The 21,003-nt window shown below is 41.4% G+C and overlaps 1 protein-coding gene across 1 annotated transcript; it reads left to right on the top strand.

The window, feature by feature from the left end:
* Positions 1–7,343: 7,343 nt before the first annotated feature.
* On the top strand, positions 7,344–20,386 carry LOC139369660 (procathepsin L-like). The gene is made up of 8 exons (XM_071108925.1): positions 7,344–7,375; positions 9,726–9,852; positions 11,594–11,716; positions 17,380–17,538; positions 18,061–18,282; positions 18,847–19,012; positions 19,623–19,722; positions 20,071–20,386. Exons 2-8 carry the CDS (start codon positions 9,727–9,729, stop codon positions 20,165–20,167), a joined length of 993 nt encoding a protein of 330 aa, XP_070965026.1. The 5' UTR covers positions 7,344–7,375; position 9,726; the 3' UTR covers positions 20,168–20,386.
* The last annotated feature ends 617 nt before the right edge of the window (positions 20,387–21,003 follow it).

Here is a 21,003-nt window from a genome sequence, read left to right as displayed (position 1 = left end):
GTTTTAGCTTCTGTCTGTAGGCAGGGAGCAACAAAATGGAGTCTTGGTCAGCTTTTCCGAAAGGAGGGCGGGGGAGGGCCTTATATGTGTTGCGGAAGTTAGAATAGCAATGATCCAAGGTTTTACCAGCCCTGGTTGCGCAATCGATATGCTGATACAATTTAGGGAGTCTTGTTTTCAGATTAGCCTTGTTAAAATCCCCAGCTACAATGAATGCAGCCTCAGGATATGTGGTTTCCAGTTTGCAAAGAGTCAAATAAAGTTTGTTCAGAGCCATCGATGTGTCTGCTTGGGGGGGAATATATACAGCTGTGATTATAATCGAAGAGAATTCCCTTGGTAGATAAAGCGGTCGACATTTGATTGTGAGGAATTCTAAATCAGGTGAACAGAAGGACTTGAGTTCCTGTATGTTGTTGTGACCACACCACGTCTCGTTAACCATAAGGCATACGCCCCCGGACCCTTTTTACCAGAAAGATGTTTGTTTCTGTCGGCGCGATGCGTGGAGAAACCAGCTGGCTGCACCGATTCCGTTAGCGTCTCTCGAGTGAGCCATGTTTCCGTGAAGCAAAGAATGTTACAGTCTCTGATGTCCCTCTGGAATGCTACCCTTGCTCGGATTTCATCAACCTTGTTGTCAAGAGACTGGACATTGGCGAGAAGTATGCTAGGGAGTGGTGTGCGATGTGCCCGTCTCCGGAGCCTGACCAGAAGACCGATTCGTTTCCCTCTTTTACGCCGTCTTTGTTTTAGGTCGCAGGCTGGGATCCATTCCGTTGTCCTGGGTGAAAGGCAGAACACAGGATCTGCTTCGGGAAAGTCATATTCCTGGTCGTACTGATGGTGAGTTGACGTTGCTCTTATATTCAGTAGTTCTTCCCGACTGTATGCAATGAAACCTAAGATGACCTGAGGTACCAATGTAAGAAATAACACATAAAAAAAATGGAATGACCATCAATTCCTATTTATGGTGTATTATAGTTTGTTCAATTCCTTGACAACAAGTATCTCTTTAAAAAGTATTGATGTCATCCATCTGACTAAACCTTCCATTACTCTGCCCTAGTTTATTTATTTACTTAACTAGGCTAGTCAGTTAAGAATAAATTCTTATTTACAATGACGGCCTACCCCAGGCAAACCAGGACGAAGCTGGGCCAATTGTTGGCCGCCCTATGGGACTCCCAATCACGGCCGGATGTGATGCTGCTTGGATTAAAACTTGGGACTGCAGTGCCACCTCTCGCACTGAGATACAGTGCCTTAGACTGCTGTGCCACTCGGGAGACGATAACGTGCATGACTAAAACAAACACCCATCCAAAGTTCTCTATCCTTCCTGGTCAAATGGGCGCTATTGGCTTCTGAAATGGTGGTGATTGCCATAATTTCTTAAATATTCTAGATTTAATGTTTGATCTGTGCTGAAAAGATCATTACTTTAAAGTATTGAGGCAATGACCACGACACAGCAAAATCAATGAGAGGATGTCCTGTCACGCGGTTGGCCATTTTATAACTGTGGCGGGTTGGTAAAGTCTAATTTGCTCTGAGACCCCTACACAATCCAATCAATGACTCAGCGGGCTCCTAAATTATGGTATTTAGGGTTGAGGGAGTGGGAGGGAGAGGTTTGAAGATGGGCTTTAATTCAATATGCATTGCATAAGAGGGGTGGGTAGAAATGAGTAATTATTACATGCTGGGTTAGGAGAGGTGAGCTGTGGAAAGAATTTAGTGGATTAGGAGAGAATCTGGGAGGGAGGTAGGGGTGAGGGAAGGTGCTGGATAATGCTCTGGACCTTGGTGACAGAATTGGTGGCCATTTAGGACTGAGTATTCAGGGGTAAAATATTACCTTATGAGGGAGAACACAGTAAAAGTTTAAGCATTAAGAATGAAATGTAGTTATTCCTCTCTTGCCAAGTCATATGTATTTATACTTCTATGTACATTTTGTAAGACATTAACACTTCGACTATAGCCTATGACATCATAAAAACGTGGTGTCATGTCAAAAAGGCACTATAATTTGTACCATAAAGCATTGAATTCACAAGGAAGCTATCAATAATTCATAAACCCTCAAAACCCATTGGTGAAACAAACATTTATAAAAAACGTTATTATAATATTCGCTATTACAGTTCTCAGATATATCATGATTCATCTCGATCAGCCAGGGGGCCAGAAAGCGGTCTAGAAGCACGGTTTCAACTGCTCCTATTGCCTTGCTTCGGTACTGGAGTTTAACTGAAGCCCGTCCCAGAAATACAATTTCCATAGACGGCCACATAGAGAAATCATATTTGAAAATTCTTAATAAGACACTTTACTCATCACCTTTGAACATAAAACATCCATTGAATCATTGGAAGAATTGGTGCTGAGGCCGATTTCTTTTTCATCACTCACGGCTGAAGGTATTTCAATTTTACATTCATCTAATGTCTGCCATGTTTTTGGATGTCTTGATGACGTCATCGCTGCTTGCGCTGCTGCCTGTGTGCACTGAGTGCAAGTGCAAATGTGAATTTGGGCCGTGTAAACCAGATGCAACCCGGATATAGATGGTTCATGAATCGGTGTATGTGAACGTTAGTAGATTATGTTGAAAACAACGGTCGGGCATCTTGGACGCAGTCCCCAGCTATTTTTACAGCAGTGTGATCAACTGTATAATTACAGTACTATGCAATGACTGGGCATACATGATGTCTCCTTTAACAGCGACTGTAATCTCAAAATAACTTATTTATGGTTCTATTGACCCCCTCAAAAATGTTTTCATTGCTTCCGGGCCAATCCTTCAAGTGCATTTATTTTTATTCAAGCTCAGAATATTTGATACATTTTAAGACATCAGAACTTGATTGACCAAATTAAATCGCTCATTTGCTACAAATGAATAACATTAAAAGGAGCCCCACTATCTTTTACCCTGTATTGTAACAAAATGACTGATTCATGTTGCAAATTCAAATAGATGGTTGTGTTATTTTTTATCAAGACTTTCTAAAAACTCTACCCCTCTCTAACGTATGTGTTCCCTGGTACTTTGAAGTGTAGTGTTCTTGCCCTGACATGCTTTCGTCCTTTGCTGTTAGACCTGGAAGCTGATCTAAGGTCAGTTTAGCTTATTTCCCGAAGATTGTTAAGGTTAGGATTTGGGGAGGGTTAGCCGATTCTAGATCTGTGTCAAAAGTGACCCGATTCAGGAAACTAGGCGTATGTCACAAGTCACAACTTCACAGGAGAGCCGTTTGAATGTAAAATATATAGTTTTGTATCAAAATGCGTTTTTTGGCAGAAATGCCTTCTCGAACATGTGAACTTTCATGTGCCCTAATAACAAACTTGTATGCCATCTGTAAATACGAATACAATTGTTAAATTACGAGCCTTGTTGGTTAAGCCACAGAAAAAGTTACCATCTTCCCACTAGCCATGATTGGCTGAGATAATGAGTGGGCTGGACATGCCGAGAGAGGAGTTCGGATTGGTCTGCCATATTGAAGGCGTCTGTCTATTTGAGCTCGTCAGTCTGTGTTGGTAATACTGTAGAACACGGCTTTAAAAAAAATGTATTGTGAAGTTGAGCTGCATAAGTGTTGCTCTCCATTTTCTGGAGGATCAAGTTTTGAAATCAGTGGAATTAGAGTATGATAGCTAAAGAGATGAAGAAACCACTTGTTTCCAGATTACATCTTCAAAACTAAGGGCAACCGTGGTATGACATTCCTGACAGGGAAACACATCCATGACGCATGTTGATGTATACAGGTAAGATAGTCTAGCGTTAGCTAGCTACATTCTCAGATATTACACATTTCTAATTTTGACAGAAAGTGGTTTCAAGCTAAGGTGTACTGTTAGCTAGCTAGCTAACGTTAGCTGGTTGGCTCCCTACCAGACGTTATTATTCATTTCCCAGAGCTGTTTGCTTTTCTTAGTTAGAGCCTAATGTTAGGCAGTGTTGGCACTTTGTTAATTCTTGTTCAACTAGCTAACATTAGCTGGCTGGCTAACATTACGTGACGTGTGTACAACACCTGTTGAATATGGCCGGTGTCAGTAAATGTCTGCAAAAACGTGTAATGAAATTGTTGCCAGCAGAGATGGTTAGGCTGTTTTCATGTTATCCAGAGGTAAACAAATCATCGGCCAGAGCGTCAAGTGTGTGCTCCGAGAGTGAAACAAGATAGGTGGGGCTAAAGCTTAAGAGGATGTGAACGATGTTGAATGGGTGTAGACAAAGAAGAGCTCTTCACCAAAACATTCAAAGGTGATTTTCTCAAAATTGCCCATTGTTCCTTAAATACAGTGTATGATATACTATTTTGTAGCTCTGAGTCTCTACTTTTATCCAATGTAAAAAACACCATTTCACATTTTGCTAAATAAGACCGAATCCAGGTGGTCAGTCACAAATGGCAACTTCTAACTGGAGCCCCAGAGGTTAGGATACTACCTCAATGCCCCATGCCCTTGCAGAACCCTTTCCACAGAGGGTTCTACATGCAACCCAAAAGGGTTATACCTGGAACCAGAAAGGATCCTGCCTTCTCCTATGGGGACAGCCGAAGAACCCTTTTAGAACCTTTTTTTGTAAAGTGTATAACTGCTTATAACTCTGTTATGACATGCTTATGACTGCGTTACCCCCGTCTCACCAAGAAGGTTCAGGTAATGCTTTCCCACAACAGCAGATGGATCTTAGTAGAATGAGGCTCTCTCACCTCTCATCTTCACAGTCTAAACACGAAGCCAATCCAAACACAATTAAAACCACATACATTAAAGTAACCTGTGCAGACTGAGGAAACGGACGGAAACGAAGGGTCCCATGCACCGTGCGAGGGTTTTCAGATGACCGGGAAAAGCGAAGGCAGGCAAAACTCACTGAAGCGTGAAGAAGAAGGATGTCATCTTTTGGAGCCGAGAGGCAATTACCCGCCTGGTTCCAGAACACCAGAACAGTCCTTCTGACCTGGTTGTGTGCTCAGAGTCTCATACTGTATATACACACACTTTTTCAGATAAGAGTCCAAAGCACTTCCTAAGGGGAAGACCTGGTACATACATAAAGCTTTTTGACAACCGGAAGGCCAAGGAGTTGATGGAGGTGGCCATTTTGGATGAGATAAAAGATTAACAGACTTGTTAAAGTTATCAAAGCTGATTGTCCAGGGCAATGTCATACTTAGTGTAATTGAGTGTTGTGTCGACAGTCTTCCAACATTTGTATACATTTTTTGATATTTCATTGTCCCTGATACGTGTTCCAGAAATGCCAGACAAATGTTTATACTGTATGTGAAATCCTTGTATCTTGACTTTATTTATTCTGACAACTATTGTGTCTTATGGGAGTAGGCTGTTCTTTTGATAGGTAAAGCGACCGTAACATTTTTTGAAAAATCATGTAGTGTTGACACATTGAAGACTCCTTGTCAAAATAATTTGGGATCTGTGAAAAATGTGTAACTTAAACCTGTTTATGGCCTACAATGACTTTAAATAGTGTCAGTAACATAATAAACTGGAACACATGAGTTAGCGAATCTCCAAAGACTGTATCCGCACTGTGCTTGTAGCATTACTCACACACACACGCGCACACTGACGCACACGCACAAACACACATTCACACGCACACACATTTTACAAAAATCTAGAGGGGATGTATATTGGTCTAAAGATAGAAACTATAACATCAAACACAAATCGGTTTACCGCTAAACATACCCACATTTTATGGAGATTGAAATTGATTTCTTAGCCTGGATGCAAGGGACGAGACAATGAAAGTAACCGAATTGTTTTGTGTGAAAAAATGTCAGGTTTTACACACTTCTTTCGGTTTGTTGTTGACTTACGAGCTCAAAGACGGAAATAATATAGGGGGTAGCGTCTTTTGGGCAAAGACAATGTGTGAGTTACTGGAGCATTCATGGGTTTATAATGAGTTCTATTAGTGCTTTGACTTCTGCAGTGCTTTCAGCAGGTGGGGGATTAGAGAGGGAATTGAAACATAACGTTCATGTACCTTTGTCACACCATGATCTGTTTCACCTGTCTTTGTGCTTGTCTCCACCCCCCACCAGGTGTCTCCCATCTCCCCTCATTATCTCCTGTGTATTTATACCTGTGTTCTCTGTTTTTTTTGTCGCCAGTTAGTTTTGTTCGTCAACCCTACCAGTGTTTTTCCACTTGATCCTGTCTTTTCTAAAGTTCCTGTTTTCTAGTTTTCCCGGTTTTGACCATTCTGCCTGTGCTGACCCTGAGCCTGCCTGCCGTCCTGTACCTTGTCCCACCACACTGGATTATTAACCTCTGCCTGCCCTGACCCTGAGACTGCCTGCTGTTCTGTACCTTTTGGACTCTGATCTGGATTACTGACCTATGCCTGCCCTTGACCTGTCGTTTTGCCTGCCCCCTGTTCTAGTAATAAACTTTTGTTACTTCGACATTGTCTGCATCTGGGTCTTTCCTAAAATGTGATAACTTTAGAATGAAAAGACAGAAAGCCCCATTCTGTTTTACTCTGTTCAGCTTGAAGGTCTGATCTAGGACTTCCATGCCCATGTAACCTTTTTCATTGTGATTTAAAAGGTCCTTAAATTAGCATTCCTACAAAACTTGTATTTAAAATGTGGGGGAGCAACATCAGACAAGGGTTCTAGGGGACATCCCCCATTGCTATTCAAAACTATTTTGCGAAATTGCAATTCAAAGCTCATTTCATACATTTCTACAGTATCTAATTGGGCAATACATTATGATATCACTAGACAAAAGTGTTGGGGAGAAAAATGTAACATTGAAATGCATGTGTGTGCATCCCTAGTCCCTTGCAGACCTAGATTTAACTAATATTTGAAGTCAATTTCTATACTTTATCATCACGACTCAGGATAAGAATCACATGCAGACACAGGAGGATAGTTCGATTCTCAGAATATTTATTATCACAAAGGGGCAGGCAAAAGGCAGGTTGAGGGCAGGCAGAGGTTCGTAAACCAGGTCAGAGTCAGGCAGGTACAGGACGGCAGGCAGGTTCAGGGTCAGGACAGGCAGAACGGTCAGAACCGGGTAGACTAGAAAACAAAAACTTGTACTGTACACAAATGTACTGTGTGCATATTTCTTAAGAATTAGTGATCATGAAACTCTCATGAAGAGGAACTTGTTCTTTCATAACAGATGTTTAAATACAGGAACTTGGTTAACTATGACCCGTATGTAACGCCCGCCTACAACAGCAATATCAGTAGGCTTATTAGAGAAAAGAGGACGCTTAAAAACTATAAACCGTTAGATTGCTTTCATTTCCCCCTCACATCGAGGCAGGAGCAGTCAAACCCAGGTAATGACTTTGTCGTTTTTCAGCTCTAGATTACTCTGCTATCTTCACAAGGTACTTATTAGAGGTATTTTTTTTTTACTCAGGCAAATAGCAAACAATATAGCTCATATTTTCTCATCTTTATCAAGGGTGTCAATAATTTGGTGCCTAATTAAAGCACATGCCTATATCAATATAACACATTACGAGCTAGACCAAGAAACCTTTATAGAGATGATGATTTAAACTAAATTCAGGCTTGGTTCCCTAAATTGAGTACAGGCTACTCCAAGTCAAACATCTCAAATTCAGAAGTGGATTCAAATCAAATTTGATTTGTCACATTCGCTGAAAACAACAGGTGTAGACCTTACAGTGAAATGCTTACTTACAAGCCCTTAACCAACAACGCAGTTTTAAGAAAATACAACAAAAAAAGTAGAGATTGAATAACAAATAATTAAAGAGCAGCAGTAAATAACAATAGCGGGGCTATATAGAGGGGGTACCGGTACAGAGTCAATGTGCCGGTTAGTCGAGGTAATTGAGGTAATATGTACATGTAGGCAGAGATATTCACCACTTTTGGTGTGATGATTCTTAAATGTATTCCTTTGCCTATTATAGATTTTTGTATAATATATAATATACCTACCTCCCAAGGTAACATTTTCTTTAAAATTGTATGCCAAATCTGCTCTGTAGAAAAAGTACCTTTTGAATGACTTTTCAAAATAAAATCAATATGTTCATGAACAAAATGGCTTTGTGATTTGTGCAAATGTACTGTATGCATATTTCATGAGAATTAGTGATCATGAAATTCCGCTACATTGCTTTCATATTCCCCATTGTTTTTTTACTTACTTAAAAAACTATTCACGTTTACAAATGATAGAGAAATGTACAGTGCCCCTTTACTTTCAGTGCAGCAAACTCTCTCCAGAAGTTCAGTGAGGATCTCTGAATGATCCAATGTTGACCTAAATGACTAATGATGATAAATACAATCCACCTGTGTGTAATCAAGTCTCCGTATAAATGCACCTGCACTGTGATAGTCTCAGAGGTCCGTTAAAAGCGCAGAGAGCATCATGAAGAACAAGGAACACACCAGGCAGGTCCGAGATACTGTTGTGAAGAAGTTTAAAGCAGGATTTGGATACAAAAAGATTTCCCAAGCTTTAAACATCCCAAGGAGCACTGTGCAAGCGATAATATTGAAATGGAAGGAGTATCAGACCACTGCAAATCTACCAAGACCTGGCCGTCCCTCTAAACTTTCAGCTCATACAAGGAGAAGACTGATCAGAGATGCAGCCAAGAGGCCCATGATCACTCTGGATGAACTGCAGAGATCTACAGCTGAGGTGGGAGACTCTGTCCATAGGACAACAATCAGTCGTATATTGCACAAATCTGGCCTTTATGGAAGAGTGGCAAGAAGAAAGCCATTTCTTAAAGATATCCATAAAAAGTGTTGTTTAAAGTTTGCCACAAGCCACCTGGGAGACACACCAAACATGTGGAAGAAGGTGCTCTGGTCAGATGAAACCAAAATTGAACTTTTTGGCAACAATGCAAAACGTTATGTTTGGCGTAAAAGCAACACAGCTGAACACACCATCCCCACTGTCAAACATGGTGGTGGCAGCATCATGGTTTGGGCCTGCTTTCCTTCAGCAGGGACAGGGAAGATGGTTAAAATTGATGGGAAGATGGATGGAGCCAAATACAGGACCATTCTGGAAGAAAACCTGATGGAGTCTGCAAAAGACCTGAGACTGGGACGGAGATTTGTCTTCCAACAAGACAATGATCCAAAACATAAAGCAAAATCTACAATGAAATGGTTCAAAAATAAACATATCCAGGTGTTAGAATGGCCAAGTCAAAGTCCAGACCTGAATCCAATTGAGAATCTGTGGAAAGAACTGAAAACTGCTGTTCACAAATGCTCTCCATCCAACCTCACTGAGCTCGAGCTGTTTTGCAAGGAGGAATGGGAAAAAATGTCAGTCTCTCGATGTGCAAAACTGATAGAGACATACCCCAAGCGACTTACAGCTGTAATCGCAGCAAAAGGTGGCGCTACAAAGTATTAACTTAAGGGGGCTGAATAATTTTGCACGCCCAATTTTTCAGTTTTTGATTTGTTAAAAAAGTTTGAAATATCCAATAAATGTCGTTCCACTTCATGATTGTGTCCCACTTGTTGTTGATTCTTCACAAAAAAATACAGTTTTATATCTTTATGTTTGAAGCCTGAAATGTGGCAAAATGGTCGCAAAGTTCAAGGGGGCCGAATACTTTCGCAAGGCACTGTAAGTGTAAATGCTAACTGTGTTTGTGTGTGTGTTTGTGTGTGCAGGATGCAGATGAAACTCCTACTAATGGCACTGTGTGCAGTGGTGTCCTCTTTCAAACAACCACTGAGCACTGAGCTGGATGCTATCTGGGAGGAGTGGAAAACCCAACATGGCAAACAGTATTCAAAGGTTACTTAGTTCCTATGTTAAACACAGTACGCCAGTCATACAGTATGACTTAATCCTAACTTTCACTTAAATATGCATTACGCAGAGATTGCGCTGCAATTTCCTGGTTGCTAAAATTGTAATAGTTTGCCTAAATTCTGTTTTAAAATCCAAACAAATCAAATCAAATTGTATTGGTCACATACACATGGTAACCAGATGTTAATGCAAGTGTAGCGAAATGCTTGTGCTTCTAGTTCTGACAGTGCAGTAATATTTAACAAGTAATCTAACAATTCCACAACAACTACCTAATACACACATCTAAACGGATGGAATAAGATTATGTACATATAAATATATTGATGAATTATGACCGAGAGGCATAGGCAAGATGCAATAGATGGTATAAAATACAGTATATACATATGAGATGAGTAATGTAAGATATGTAAACATTATTTAAAGTGACTGAGGATCCATTTATTAAAGTGGCCAATAATTCCGAGCCTGTATGTAGGCAGCAACCTCTCTGTGTTAGTGATGGCTGTTTAACAGTCTGATGACCTTGAGATAGAAGCTGTTTTTCAGTCTCTCGGACCCAGCTTTGATGCACCTGTACTGACATCGCCTTCTGGATGGTAGCAGGGTGCACAGGCATTGGCTCGGGTGGTTGTTGTCCTTGATGATCTTTTGGCCTTCCTGTTACATCGGGTGCTGTACGTGTCCTGGAGGGCAGGTAGTTTGTGTGACAAAACAAGCAAGTATAGTGTAGATGATCATTGTACCATCTTAACCTCCGTGAAATATAACCAAAAATATTGTATTTTCAGCTGTTTGAAGCTGGTGTACAAAACCAAAAGTAAAATATGCAAAAATTATATTTAAGATAGTGAAGCATAGAAATAGCACACATAGAACAGATCTACAGCTTCTTAGACTTTCAATGAGAATAACAGATCTATAACTCCATGTGAATTTGGTTGGATCACCCAAAACGTTTCATATTGCAGCTTTAAGTCAAATTTTGTGCCCATCTAGCACATAATGTTCTGAGAACCATATGTTTCTTAGAGCTTGGTGAGAGCATGGATGTCTATGGTTATTTTGCATAAAACCTTCCCACAACGTTCTGGGAATGGAGCAGGATATTTCCTTGGCTTTGAAACATTCTCAGCACATTTAACCTGTTGAATCTAGGGGGCACTATTTTCATTTTTGGAAAAATAACATACCCAAAGTAAACGGGCTATTTTGTCAGGACAAGATGCTAGAATATGCATATAATTGACAATAATTGTCTTGATATTTCCTTACTTTAACAGAAAATTTCCTATAAGCTCTCAAGGATCATACCCCCCCGCCTAAAATGACACCCAAATATAACTGTCTGTAGCTTAGGACCTGAAGCAGAGACAGCAGGGGTTCAAACTGTAGAACCCAGTTCCAACATTTGAATATAAAAATAGATTTTTCAAACAAAACAATGCTATCTTTTATCTAATGTTCACTTCTGTTCTCAAAATCTTAAAAAAACATTCAGTTTTACCAGTCAGGAAATGCATGCCTTCATTCCCAGAACCAATGGGAAACCAAAAATGTACATTCCCACAACTTCCAAGGAACCAAGTGTGCTCGCTGGGTGAAAATATCACTTAAGTGGAAGTCTAGCATGTGCATATCACCCTTGTGCTATGATTTGCCCCATAGAGATTAATCATGATGTCAATAGCTTGTGGGGCCTTTGGCTTGTCTTTCTCAGGTGGATGAGGGCTTGCGAAGGATGATCTGGGAGACAAACCAACGCCTCATCCGTCAACACAACCTGGAGGCAGAAATAGGAAAGCACACCTTCACCCTGGGAATTAACCAGTTTGGAGACATGGTAAGACAACTGACAATTGTAATTGGATCAGCAATTGGATGAGCATGAAACATGCATTTAAGAAATATAAGAAATATAAATAGGAAAGAGAGCAGCTTTTACAGATTGTTTTACGTCCCAGATAAAGGGAAAGTTCAGTATTTTACAACTTAATATTGAAGAGGAACTGAACCCCCAAAACGACTTATCTGCTTGAAAAAGGCCTATGTGGCATAGATAGTACTTATAAACAAAAAATCTAGTGCCAAAATTGATTAAAATGTTTAAGTAGGATTATTTTTGCCATAAAGTCAGAATTTTCCAAAACTGAGTTGTGTGAGATTTAACTTAACTTGAAATGTTATCACTTCAGAGGTAAATAGTAGGCCTACCTGTTTCTCCCATTGAAGACATTAGATGTGAGTTTGCTCCAGCAAGGCTAGGTAATGTTGTGGGAAATACTGTATGCTGTATTGTAGACAGTGGAGATTTTAGAATGTAATCTTGGTGGTGCAAACTCGCCCCCAATTGTTTTATGCATGCCAGCAAAGCCACTGCACAACACTCATCAATACATTAATTGGACTATAATGGTGGCAAATGGTTAGGGCCTACATAAAGGTGTCCCACCTTACTACTGATCAAATCAAATTTATTTCTAAAGCCCTTCTTACATCAGCTGATATCTCAATGTGCTGTACAAAAATCCAGCCTAAAATCCCAAAATGCAAGCAATGCAGAAGCACAGTGGCTAGGAAAAACTCCCTAGAAAGGCCAGAAACTAGGAAGAAACCTAGAGAGGAACCAGGCTATGAGGGGTGGCCAGTCCTCTTCTGGCTGTGCCGGGTGGAGATTACAACAGAACATGGCCAAGATGTTCAAATGTTCATAGAGGACCAGCAAGGTCAAATAATAATAATCAGGTGGACTGGGGACAGCAAGGAGTCATGAGGTCAGGTAGTCCCGAGGCATGGTCCTAGGGCTCAGGTTCTCCGAGAGAGAGAAAGAAAGAATTAGAGAGAGCATACTTAAATTCACACAGGACACTGGATAAGACAGGAGAAATTCTCCAGATATAACAGTTTGACCCTAGCCCCCGACACATAAACTACTGCAACATAACTACTGGAGGCTGAGACAGGAGGGGTCGGGAGACACTGTGGCCCCGTCCAACGATACACCCGGACAGGGCCAAACAGGCCCTGAGGATGCACCCAAGAGGCTTGAATTTTTGAGCTCTCCCTGTAGATTTTGCAGTGACGCAGTGTCCCCATGAGTGACAGAACACTGAGCAAATCACGGCGCAACTAGAGAACATTACCAACCCCTATGCTCGTAATTTTCGCAGCCTGCCCCACCTCCACAGAAAGACCAGAGCTAGGAGCTGCCTTACTATAGAAAGCATAAAAGAGGCCATCTTTATTACCTCAGTAATATATGTCTTTTTTTCATTGTTTGCAATAACATGCAAAACAGGCAGAAAAATTAATAAATAATAATATATATCCAGTGCATTCACCAGAAAAGTATTTTTCCACATTTTGTTACGTTACAGCCTTGTTCTAAAACTGATTACATCATTTTTTCCCTTCATCAATCTGCCCACAATACCCTATAATTCCAAAGCAAAAACTGTTTTTCAGAAATGTTTTCTAATTTATTAAAAATTAAAAAATAAAATATTTAATTTGCCTAAGTATTCAGACCCTTTACTTAGTACTTTGTAGAAGCACCTTTGGCAGCGATTACAGCCTCAAGTAGCAAGATGGCGCCAGAGGGGAGGGCTGCCGTCTTATCGGCTCTTAACCAACCATGCTATTTCGTTAGTTTTTCCGCATTGTTTGTAACTTGTTTTGTACATAATGTTGCTGCTACCCTTTCTTATGACTGAAAAGAGCTTCTGGACACCTGAACTGGGATTACTCACCTCAAATTGGATAAGTTCTTCTTCAATGAGTCGGAGGTGAGGGATATACTACAGACACCCGACCAGGTCCAGATCCCCGTGATTCGGTGGAAAAGGAAACGTAGGTTTCGAGGAAAGAGGATGCCAGGATGCCGTGTGAGGATCAGGCGACGAGTGGCTAATCTGCCCTTGCCTTCCGTTCTGCTAGCTAACGTTCAATCGCTGGAAAATAAATGGGACTGAAAGCATGTACACTACCGTTCAAAAGTTTGAGGCCATCTCCATTAAAATAACATCAAATTGATCAGAAATACAGTGTAGACATTGTTATTGTTGTAAATGACTATTGTAGCTGAAGCAATACAACTGGCCTTCTTTAGACCAGTTGAGTATCAGCATTTGTGGGTTTGATTACAGGCTAAAAATGTCCAGAAACACATATCTTTCTTCTGAAACTCATCAGTCTATTCGTGTTCTGAGCAATGAAGGCTATTCCATGTGAGAAAGAAACTGAAGATCCCGTACAACGATGTGTACTACTCCCTTCACAGAACAGCGCAAACTGGCTCTAACCCGGAAGAAATCCTGCTATGCCCTCCAACGAACCATCAAACAGGCAAAGCATCAATACAGAACTGAGATCGAATCATACTACACCGGCTCTGGTGCTCGTCGGATGTAGCAGGGCTTGCAAACTATTACAGACTACAAAAGGAAGCACAGCCGAGAGCTGCCTAGTGACATGAGCCTACCAGATGAGCTAATAACTTCTTTGCTCGCTTCGAGGCAAGTAACACTGAAACATGCATGAGAGCATCAGCTGTTCCGGATGACTGTGTGATCACACTCTCCACAGCCGATGTGAGTAAGACCGTTAAACAGGTCATTATTCACAAGGCCGCTGGGCCAGACGGATTACCAGGACGTGTACTCCGAGCATGCGCTAACCAACTGGCAAGTGTCTTCACAGACATTTTCAACCTCTTCCTCTCCGAGTCTGTAATACCAACATGTTTCAAGCAGACCACAGAAGACCCTGTGCAGAAGAACACTAAGGTAACCTGCCTAAATGACTACCCGTAGCGCTCATGTCTGTAGCCATGAAATGCTTTGAAAGGCTGGTCATGGCTCATATCAACAACATTATCCCAGAAACCCTTGACCCACTCCAATTTGCATACCGCACCAACAGATCCACAGATGATGCAATCTCTATTGCACTCCACACTGCCGTTTCCCACCTGGACAAAAGGAACACTGATGTGAGAATGCTATTCATTGACTACAGCTCAGCGTTCAACACCATAGTGCCCTTGAAGCTCATCACTAAGCTAAATCTCTGGGACTAAACACCTCCCTCTGCAACTGGATCCTGGACTTCCTGACGGGCCGCCCCCAGGTGGTAAGGGTAGGTAACAACACATCCGCAACGCTGATCCTCAACACGGGGGCTCCTCAGGGGTGCGTACTCAGTCCCATCCTGTTCACTCATGATTGCACGGCTAGGCACAACTTCAAAACCATCATTAAGTTTGCTGATGACACAATAGTGGTAGGCCTGATCACCGGCAATGACGAGACAGTCTATAGGGAGGTCAGAGAACTGACTGTGTGGTGCAAGAATAACAACCTCTCCATCAACGTGATCAAGACAAAGGAGATGATTGTGGACTACAGGAAAACGAGAAACGAGTACGCCCCCATTCCCATCGATGGGGCTTTAGTGGAGCAGGTTGCGAGCTTCAAGTTCCTTGGTGTCCACATCACCAACAAACATGGTCCAAGCACACCAAGACAGTCGTGAGGAGGGCACGACAAAACCTATTCCCCTTTAGTGGATTGAAAAGATTTGGCATGGTTCCTCACATCTTCAAAAAGTTTTACAGCTGCACAATCAAGAGCGTCCTGAAGGGTTGCATCACTTCCTGGTATGCCAACTACTCGGCCTCCAACCGCAAGAGCGTAGTGCAAACGGCCCAGTACATCACCGGGGCCAAGCTTCCTCCCATCCAGGACCTCTATACCGGTGGTGTCAGAGGAAGGCCCTAAAAATTGTCAAAGACTCCAGCCACCCTGGTGGCCCATAGACTGTTCTCTCTGCTACCGCACAGCAAGCGAGACCAGAGCACCAAGTCTAGATCCAAGAGGCATCTAAATAGCTACTACCCCCAAGCCATAAGACTCCCGAATAGCTAAATGGCTGCTGCTACTCTCTGTTATTATCTATGCATAGCCACTTTAATAGCTCTACCTACATGTACATAATTACTTAAACTACCTCAACAGCGGTGCCCTTGCACATTGACACATTGACTCTGTACCATTACCCCCTGTATATAGCCCCGCTATTGTTATTTACTGCTGCTCTTTATTTATTTGTTGTTCTTATCTCTTACTTTTTTGGTGGCATTTTCTTAAAATTGCATTCTTAGGTACGACGGTACAAGCTTGGCGCAACTGTTTTTGGGGAGTTTCTCCCATTATTCTCTGCAGATAATCTCAAGCTCTGTCAGGTTGGATGGGTAACGATGCTGGACAGCTATTTTCAGGTCTCTCCAGAGAGGTTGGGTTCATATCCGGGCTCTGGCTGGGCCTCTCGCTACAGTGAAGCATGGCAGTGGCAGCATCATGCTGTGGGGATGTTTTTCAGCCGCAGGGACTGGGAAACTAGTCAGGATCGAGGGAAAGATGAAGGGAGCAAAGTACAGAGATATCCTTGATGAAAACCTGCTCCAGAGCGCTCAGAACCTCAGACTGGGGCAAAGGTTCCCCTTCCAACAGGACAACGACCCTATGCACACAGCCATGACAACACAGGAGTGGCTTCGGAACAAGTCTCTGAATGTCCTTGAGAGGCCCAGCCAGAGCCCATACTTGATCCCGATATAGCACATCTGGAGAGACCTGAAAATAGCTGTGCAGCAACGCTCCGCATCCATCTGACAGAGCTTGAGAGAATATGCAGAGAAGAATGGGAGAAACTCCCATACAGGTGTGCCAAGCTTTTAGCGTCGTACCCAAGAAGACTCAAGGCTGTAATCGCTGCCAAAGGTGTGTAACGGCTTTCTTCTGTGGACGAAGGATCGGACCAAAGCGCAGCGTGGTTAGAGTTCAACATTTTTAATAAAGACCATAACCGTGAACACTACAAAATACCAACACAACAAATGTGCAAAACCGAAACAGTCCTATCTGGTGCATAGACACAAAGACAGAAGACAACCACCCACAAAGTTCCCACAGAATATGGCTGCCTAAATATGGTTCCCAATCAGAGACAGTGATAGACAGCTGCCTCTAATTGAGAACCAATCTAGGCAACCATAGACATACAAACTACCTAGAAAGGAAACAGCCCCATAAACATACAAAACCCCTAGACAAGGAAAAACACATACATCACCCATGTCACACCATGACCTAACCAAAATAACAAGGAAAATAAAGAACACTAAGGTCAGGGTGTGACAAGGTGCTTCAAGAAAGTACTGAGTAAAGGGTCTGAATACTGATGTAAAAAAAATGGTTACATTTTTTTTATGTTTAATGCTTTTGCAAAAATGTCTAAAAAATCGTCATTGTGGGCTATTGTGTGTAGATTAATGAGGTAAAATATTTTTTTTTAAACCCTGCCCCCATTTGTCCAGACCACAGAGATAACGTGCAATGCAGACGTATCTACACATTCATTGTTTTTTACAATATTTAATCAGTTTCTAGAATTATTGTTTTCTTGACTAAGATGGTGATCCATTCTAGTGTTAATTCTGTGTTCCAGACGAATAAAGAGTACAACGCTTTGTTGACTGCTAATGATGCTGAAGAGGTGAAAAGCCTGGATGGGATCCCCCTGTCTAAGTGGAACTGCAGTCTCTCAGCAGCTCCTGAGACATGGGACTGGCGTCAATATGGATATGTGACTCCAGTAAAGAACCAGGTTGAAGAGCAGCCTCTTTCATTTGTTCTCTCTCACTTTTGGGGCGAATCCTAACTTCCACTTAAGTCTAAATTTCCTTTAGTCTCCCACTGACATCATGCATGACTAAGTAAACATTTGGCTTAACTGGAAGTTAGAATTCTCCCCTTCATTTTTCTGGTATTGTACAGATTGACACTGATATAGAAAGGATTAAAGGAGTGGGTAGTCTAGGTGCCACTTATTAGACATGACATGAAAAGTCACTTTCTCTGCATTTAGAAAAGTGACTAAATTGCACCTATGTTTCTTAGATAATGTTGAGGTAGTCGCCTGATATGATGAGAAGCGACAGGGTTTTTTCCTGAGCACTTTACCAGGAAAAACATGCTGCCATACCTCTAGGGGATAAGTTCAAAGCACAATAGGGGAAATAAAATGGGTATTTTATCTAGCGGCATTGTGGAACTTGCTACGCATTTACGTCTAGGCAATAACTTCAAAGCAAAACAGTTGATATGACAACTATTTTATTTGATCTAGGGGTCTTGTGGATCTTGCTATGCATTTGCTGCAGTCGGAGCCCTGGAGGGCCAGTTGTTCAAGCAGACAGGCACACTGTTGCCTCTGAGTGAGCAGAACCTGGTAGACTGCAGTGGAGACTATCACAATAATGGCTGTGACGGTGGCTTGGCCATGAGGTGTTTTAGTTACGTCTCAGATCATGGGATTATGTCGGAGAGGAAATATCCTTACACTGCAGAGGTACAATACAATATGTTACCATTAGGGTTGCAAAATTCTGGTAACTTTCCCCAAAATTCTGAGGTTTTCCAGAAATCCCAGTTGGAAGGTTCTTGGAATCAGGAGGGTGTCATGCCCTGACCTTAGTTATCTTAGTTTTCTTTATTATTTGGTTAGGTCAGGGTGTGACAAGGGTGGTTTGTGTAGTTTTTGTATTGTCTAGGGTTTTTTGTATGTTTATGGGTTGCCTAGTCTAGGTGTTTATATGTCTATGGTTGCCTGGATTGGCTCAAAATCAGAGGCAGCTGTTTATCATTGTCTCTGATTGGGGACCATGTTTAGGTAGCCATATTCATTGGGTATTTGGTGGGTTATTGTCTATGTGTAGTTGCCTGTTTCAGCACTCTTGTTATATAGCGTCACGTTTGTTTTGTTTAGTTCTGTTCACTGTTCAGGAATAACCATAAAACCAGGAATCCTCCAACTGATATTTCTGTAAAAAGTGGGAATTTTGTAAAGAACATAGAATAGATGAGTGAAAAGCTCACTGTAAAGCTTGAGATTGTCATAATAAACTGTTTTCAGGTGGGCCCTTGTGAATACCAGAATGCAACAAAGGAAGCCTGGTGCAAGGGCTTCAACAGAGTTCCTTCTCTGGATGAAAAAGTGTTTCGAGACACTTTGTATGAGGTTGGCCCTATCGCTGTGTCTGTGAACGCCACACATCCCTCCTTCAAGTTCTACAAAGATGGTGAGCTCGGTGTCACACCTATGACTAGATGTGAACAAGTATACGTGTACATCCATGTCAAGAGTACGCTCTCCAAGAAGAGGTAATAGATTATCTCTTCTGAGATTGTAGTAGTTCGACTTCACTGCGTGGACTCTTCAGCAAACGTATTACGACAATTTTAGGTGGGAACCATTAAGCAACAAATAGGTAAGAAGAGAAAATAGCCCCAGTCTTATCAATACCAGTGAATGGTCATAGTGACAGAACTAATACTTTACACATAGAGACACATTCAAAAATGAGTTTGGAAAAACTTTACTTGAAGAATCCAGGCATAACTTGTTATAACCATGTATGAGTCTTTATAACATTTATATTATATTAACATATAATATATTTCTATTATATCATTATATTTTATATATGTACATTTTGAACTGGTTATTTAGCCTGTATCACTATGAAATTATTATAATGTAAAGGGGTCATCATCATCATGACATTTCGCAATGCATTATACCTGCATAATGCATTATACCTGGATGCTTTAAGTAAAGTGTTACCATTACCATTACCTAAATGAATACATATGAATTGCACATTAACTCTTGTAGTGTTTCTTCTTTAGGAGTCCTCTACGAGCCAGACTGTTCAACAAGAACAAACCATGCTGTACTGGCTGTCGGGTATGGTAGTTCTTACCTGGACTACTGGATTGTGAAAAACAGGTCAGTGTTTACTTTCAAAGTAAAAAGCCATCCAACAACTCAATGTTAATGACATAAGGCAACATTTTTAATGCAGAAAATTCAGTCGAACTCATCATAATCTGCCAGTGTGTTTTTAATTTGACACTTCAACAATTTTTGTTGTAAAAAGGCCACCGTTTACGCATTACTCATCCAGGCAAATAATCCTATTATATTTTTTATTTTTTGAAGAAAAGTTCCAAATTCAATCATACTACCAGGTTGTAATGGATTTTAGTTCTATTCACACGTCATGTACATATCTAATGTAAACGTACACACACTCTCGGTACTAAGTATTCTTTAATTTCTCCATTGGTTTTGCAGCTGGGGTACTGGTTGGGGAAGAGACGGGTACATTCTCATGGCCAGAGGATACAACCAGTGTGGTATTGCCAGACGCCCAGTCTACCCTATTATGTGATTTGTGCATGTTGACACACTTGGAATCCTAGCTAGAGATACAGTGCATTCAGAAAAAATTAAGACCCCTTGACTTTTTCAACGTTTTGTTACGTTACAGACTTATTCTAAAATGTATTACATTTTTGTGTTCTCACCAATCTACACACAATACCCGGAAATTACAAAGTGTAAACAGGTTTGACAATGTATTATCAATAAAAAACAGAAGTATTCAGACCCTTTTCTATAAGACTCAAAAATGATCTCAGGTGCATCCTGTTTCCATTAATCATTCGTGAGATGTTTCTACACCTGGATTGGAGTCCACCTGTGGTCAATTCAATTGATTGGACAGGCACATACCTGTCTAAGATCCCACAGTTGACAGTGCATGTCAGAGCAAAAACCAAGCCATGAGGTTGAAGGAATTGTCCGTAGAGCTCTGAGACAGGATTTTATTGAGGCACAGATCTGGGGAAGGGTATCAACATTTCTGTAGCTTTGAAGGTCACCAAGAACACCCATCATTCTTAAATGGAAGACGTTTGCAAATGTTTACCTTCCAACAGGTCAACAACGCTAAGCACACATCCAAGACAACGCAGGAGTGGCTTCGAAACAAGTCTCTGAATGTCCTTGTGTGGCCCAACCAGAGCCCGGACTTGAACATCTCTGGAGAGGCCTGAAAATAGCTGTGCAGCGACGCTCCTGATCCAACATGACAGAGCTTGAGAGGATCTGCAGAGAAGAATGGGGGAAACCAAATACAGGTGTACCAAGCTTGTAGCGTCATACCCAAGAAGACTCAAAGCTTTTAGTTTGATTAAGAGCACATTCATAATAAAATTAATTCAC

The sequence above is a fragment of the Oncorhynchus clarkii genome, chromosome 17 (assembly GCF_045791955.1).
Source record: "Oncorhynchus clarkii lewisi isolate Uvic-CL-2024 chromosome 17, UVic_Ocla_1.0, whole genome shotgun sequence".
Taxonomy (NCBI): Eukaryota; Metazoa; Chordata; class Actinopteri; order Salmoniformes; family Salmonidae; genus Oncorhynchus; species Oncorhynchus clarkii.
The sequence above is the reverse complement of the archived record's forward strand: the minus strand, read 5'-3'. Positions and strand labels throughout refer to the sequence as shown.

Excerpts from the sequence above, each read along its gene's own strand:
- LOC139369660 (XM_071108925.1), top strand. The coding sequence starts at position 9,727 with ATGCAGATGAAACTCCTACTAATGGCACTGTGTGCAGTGGTGTCCTCT. Across the intron at positions 17,539-18,060 it reads TGACTCCAGTAAAGAACCAG|GGGTCTTGTGGATCTTGCTA; the intron begins GTTGAAGAGCAG and ends TATTTGATCTAG. Across the intron at positions 19,723-20,070 it reads TACTGGATTGTGAAAAACAG|CTGGGGTACTGGTTGGGGAA; the intron begins GTCAGTGTTTAC and ends TTGGTTTTGCAG.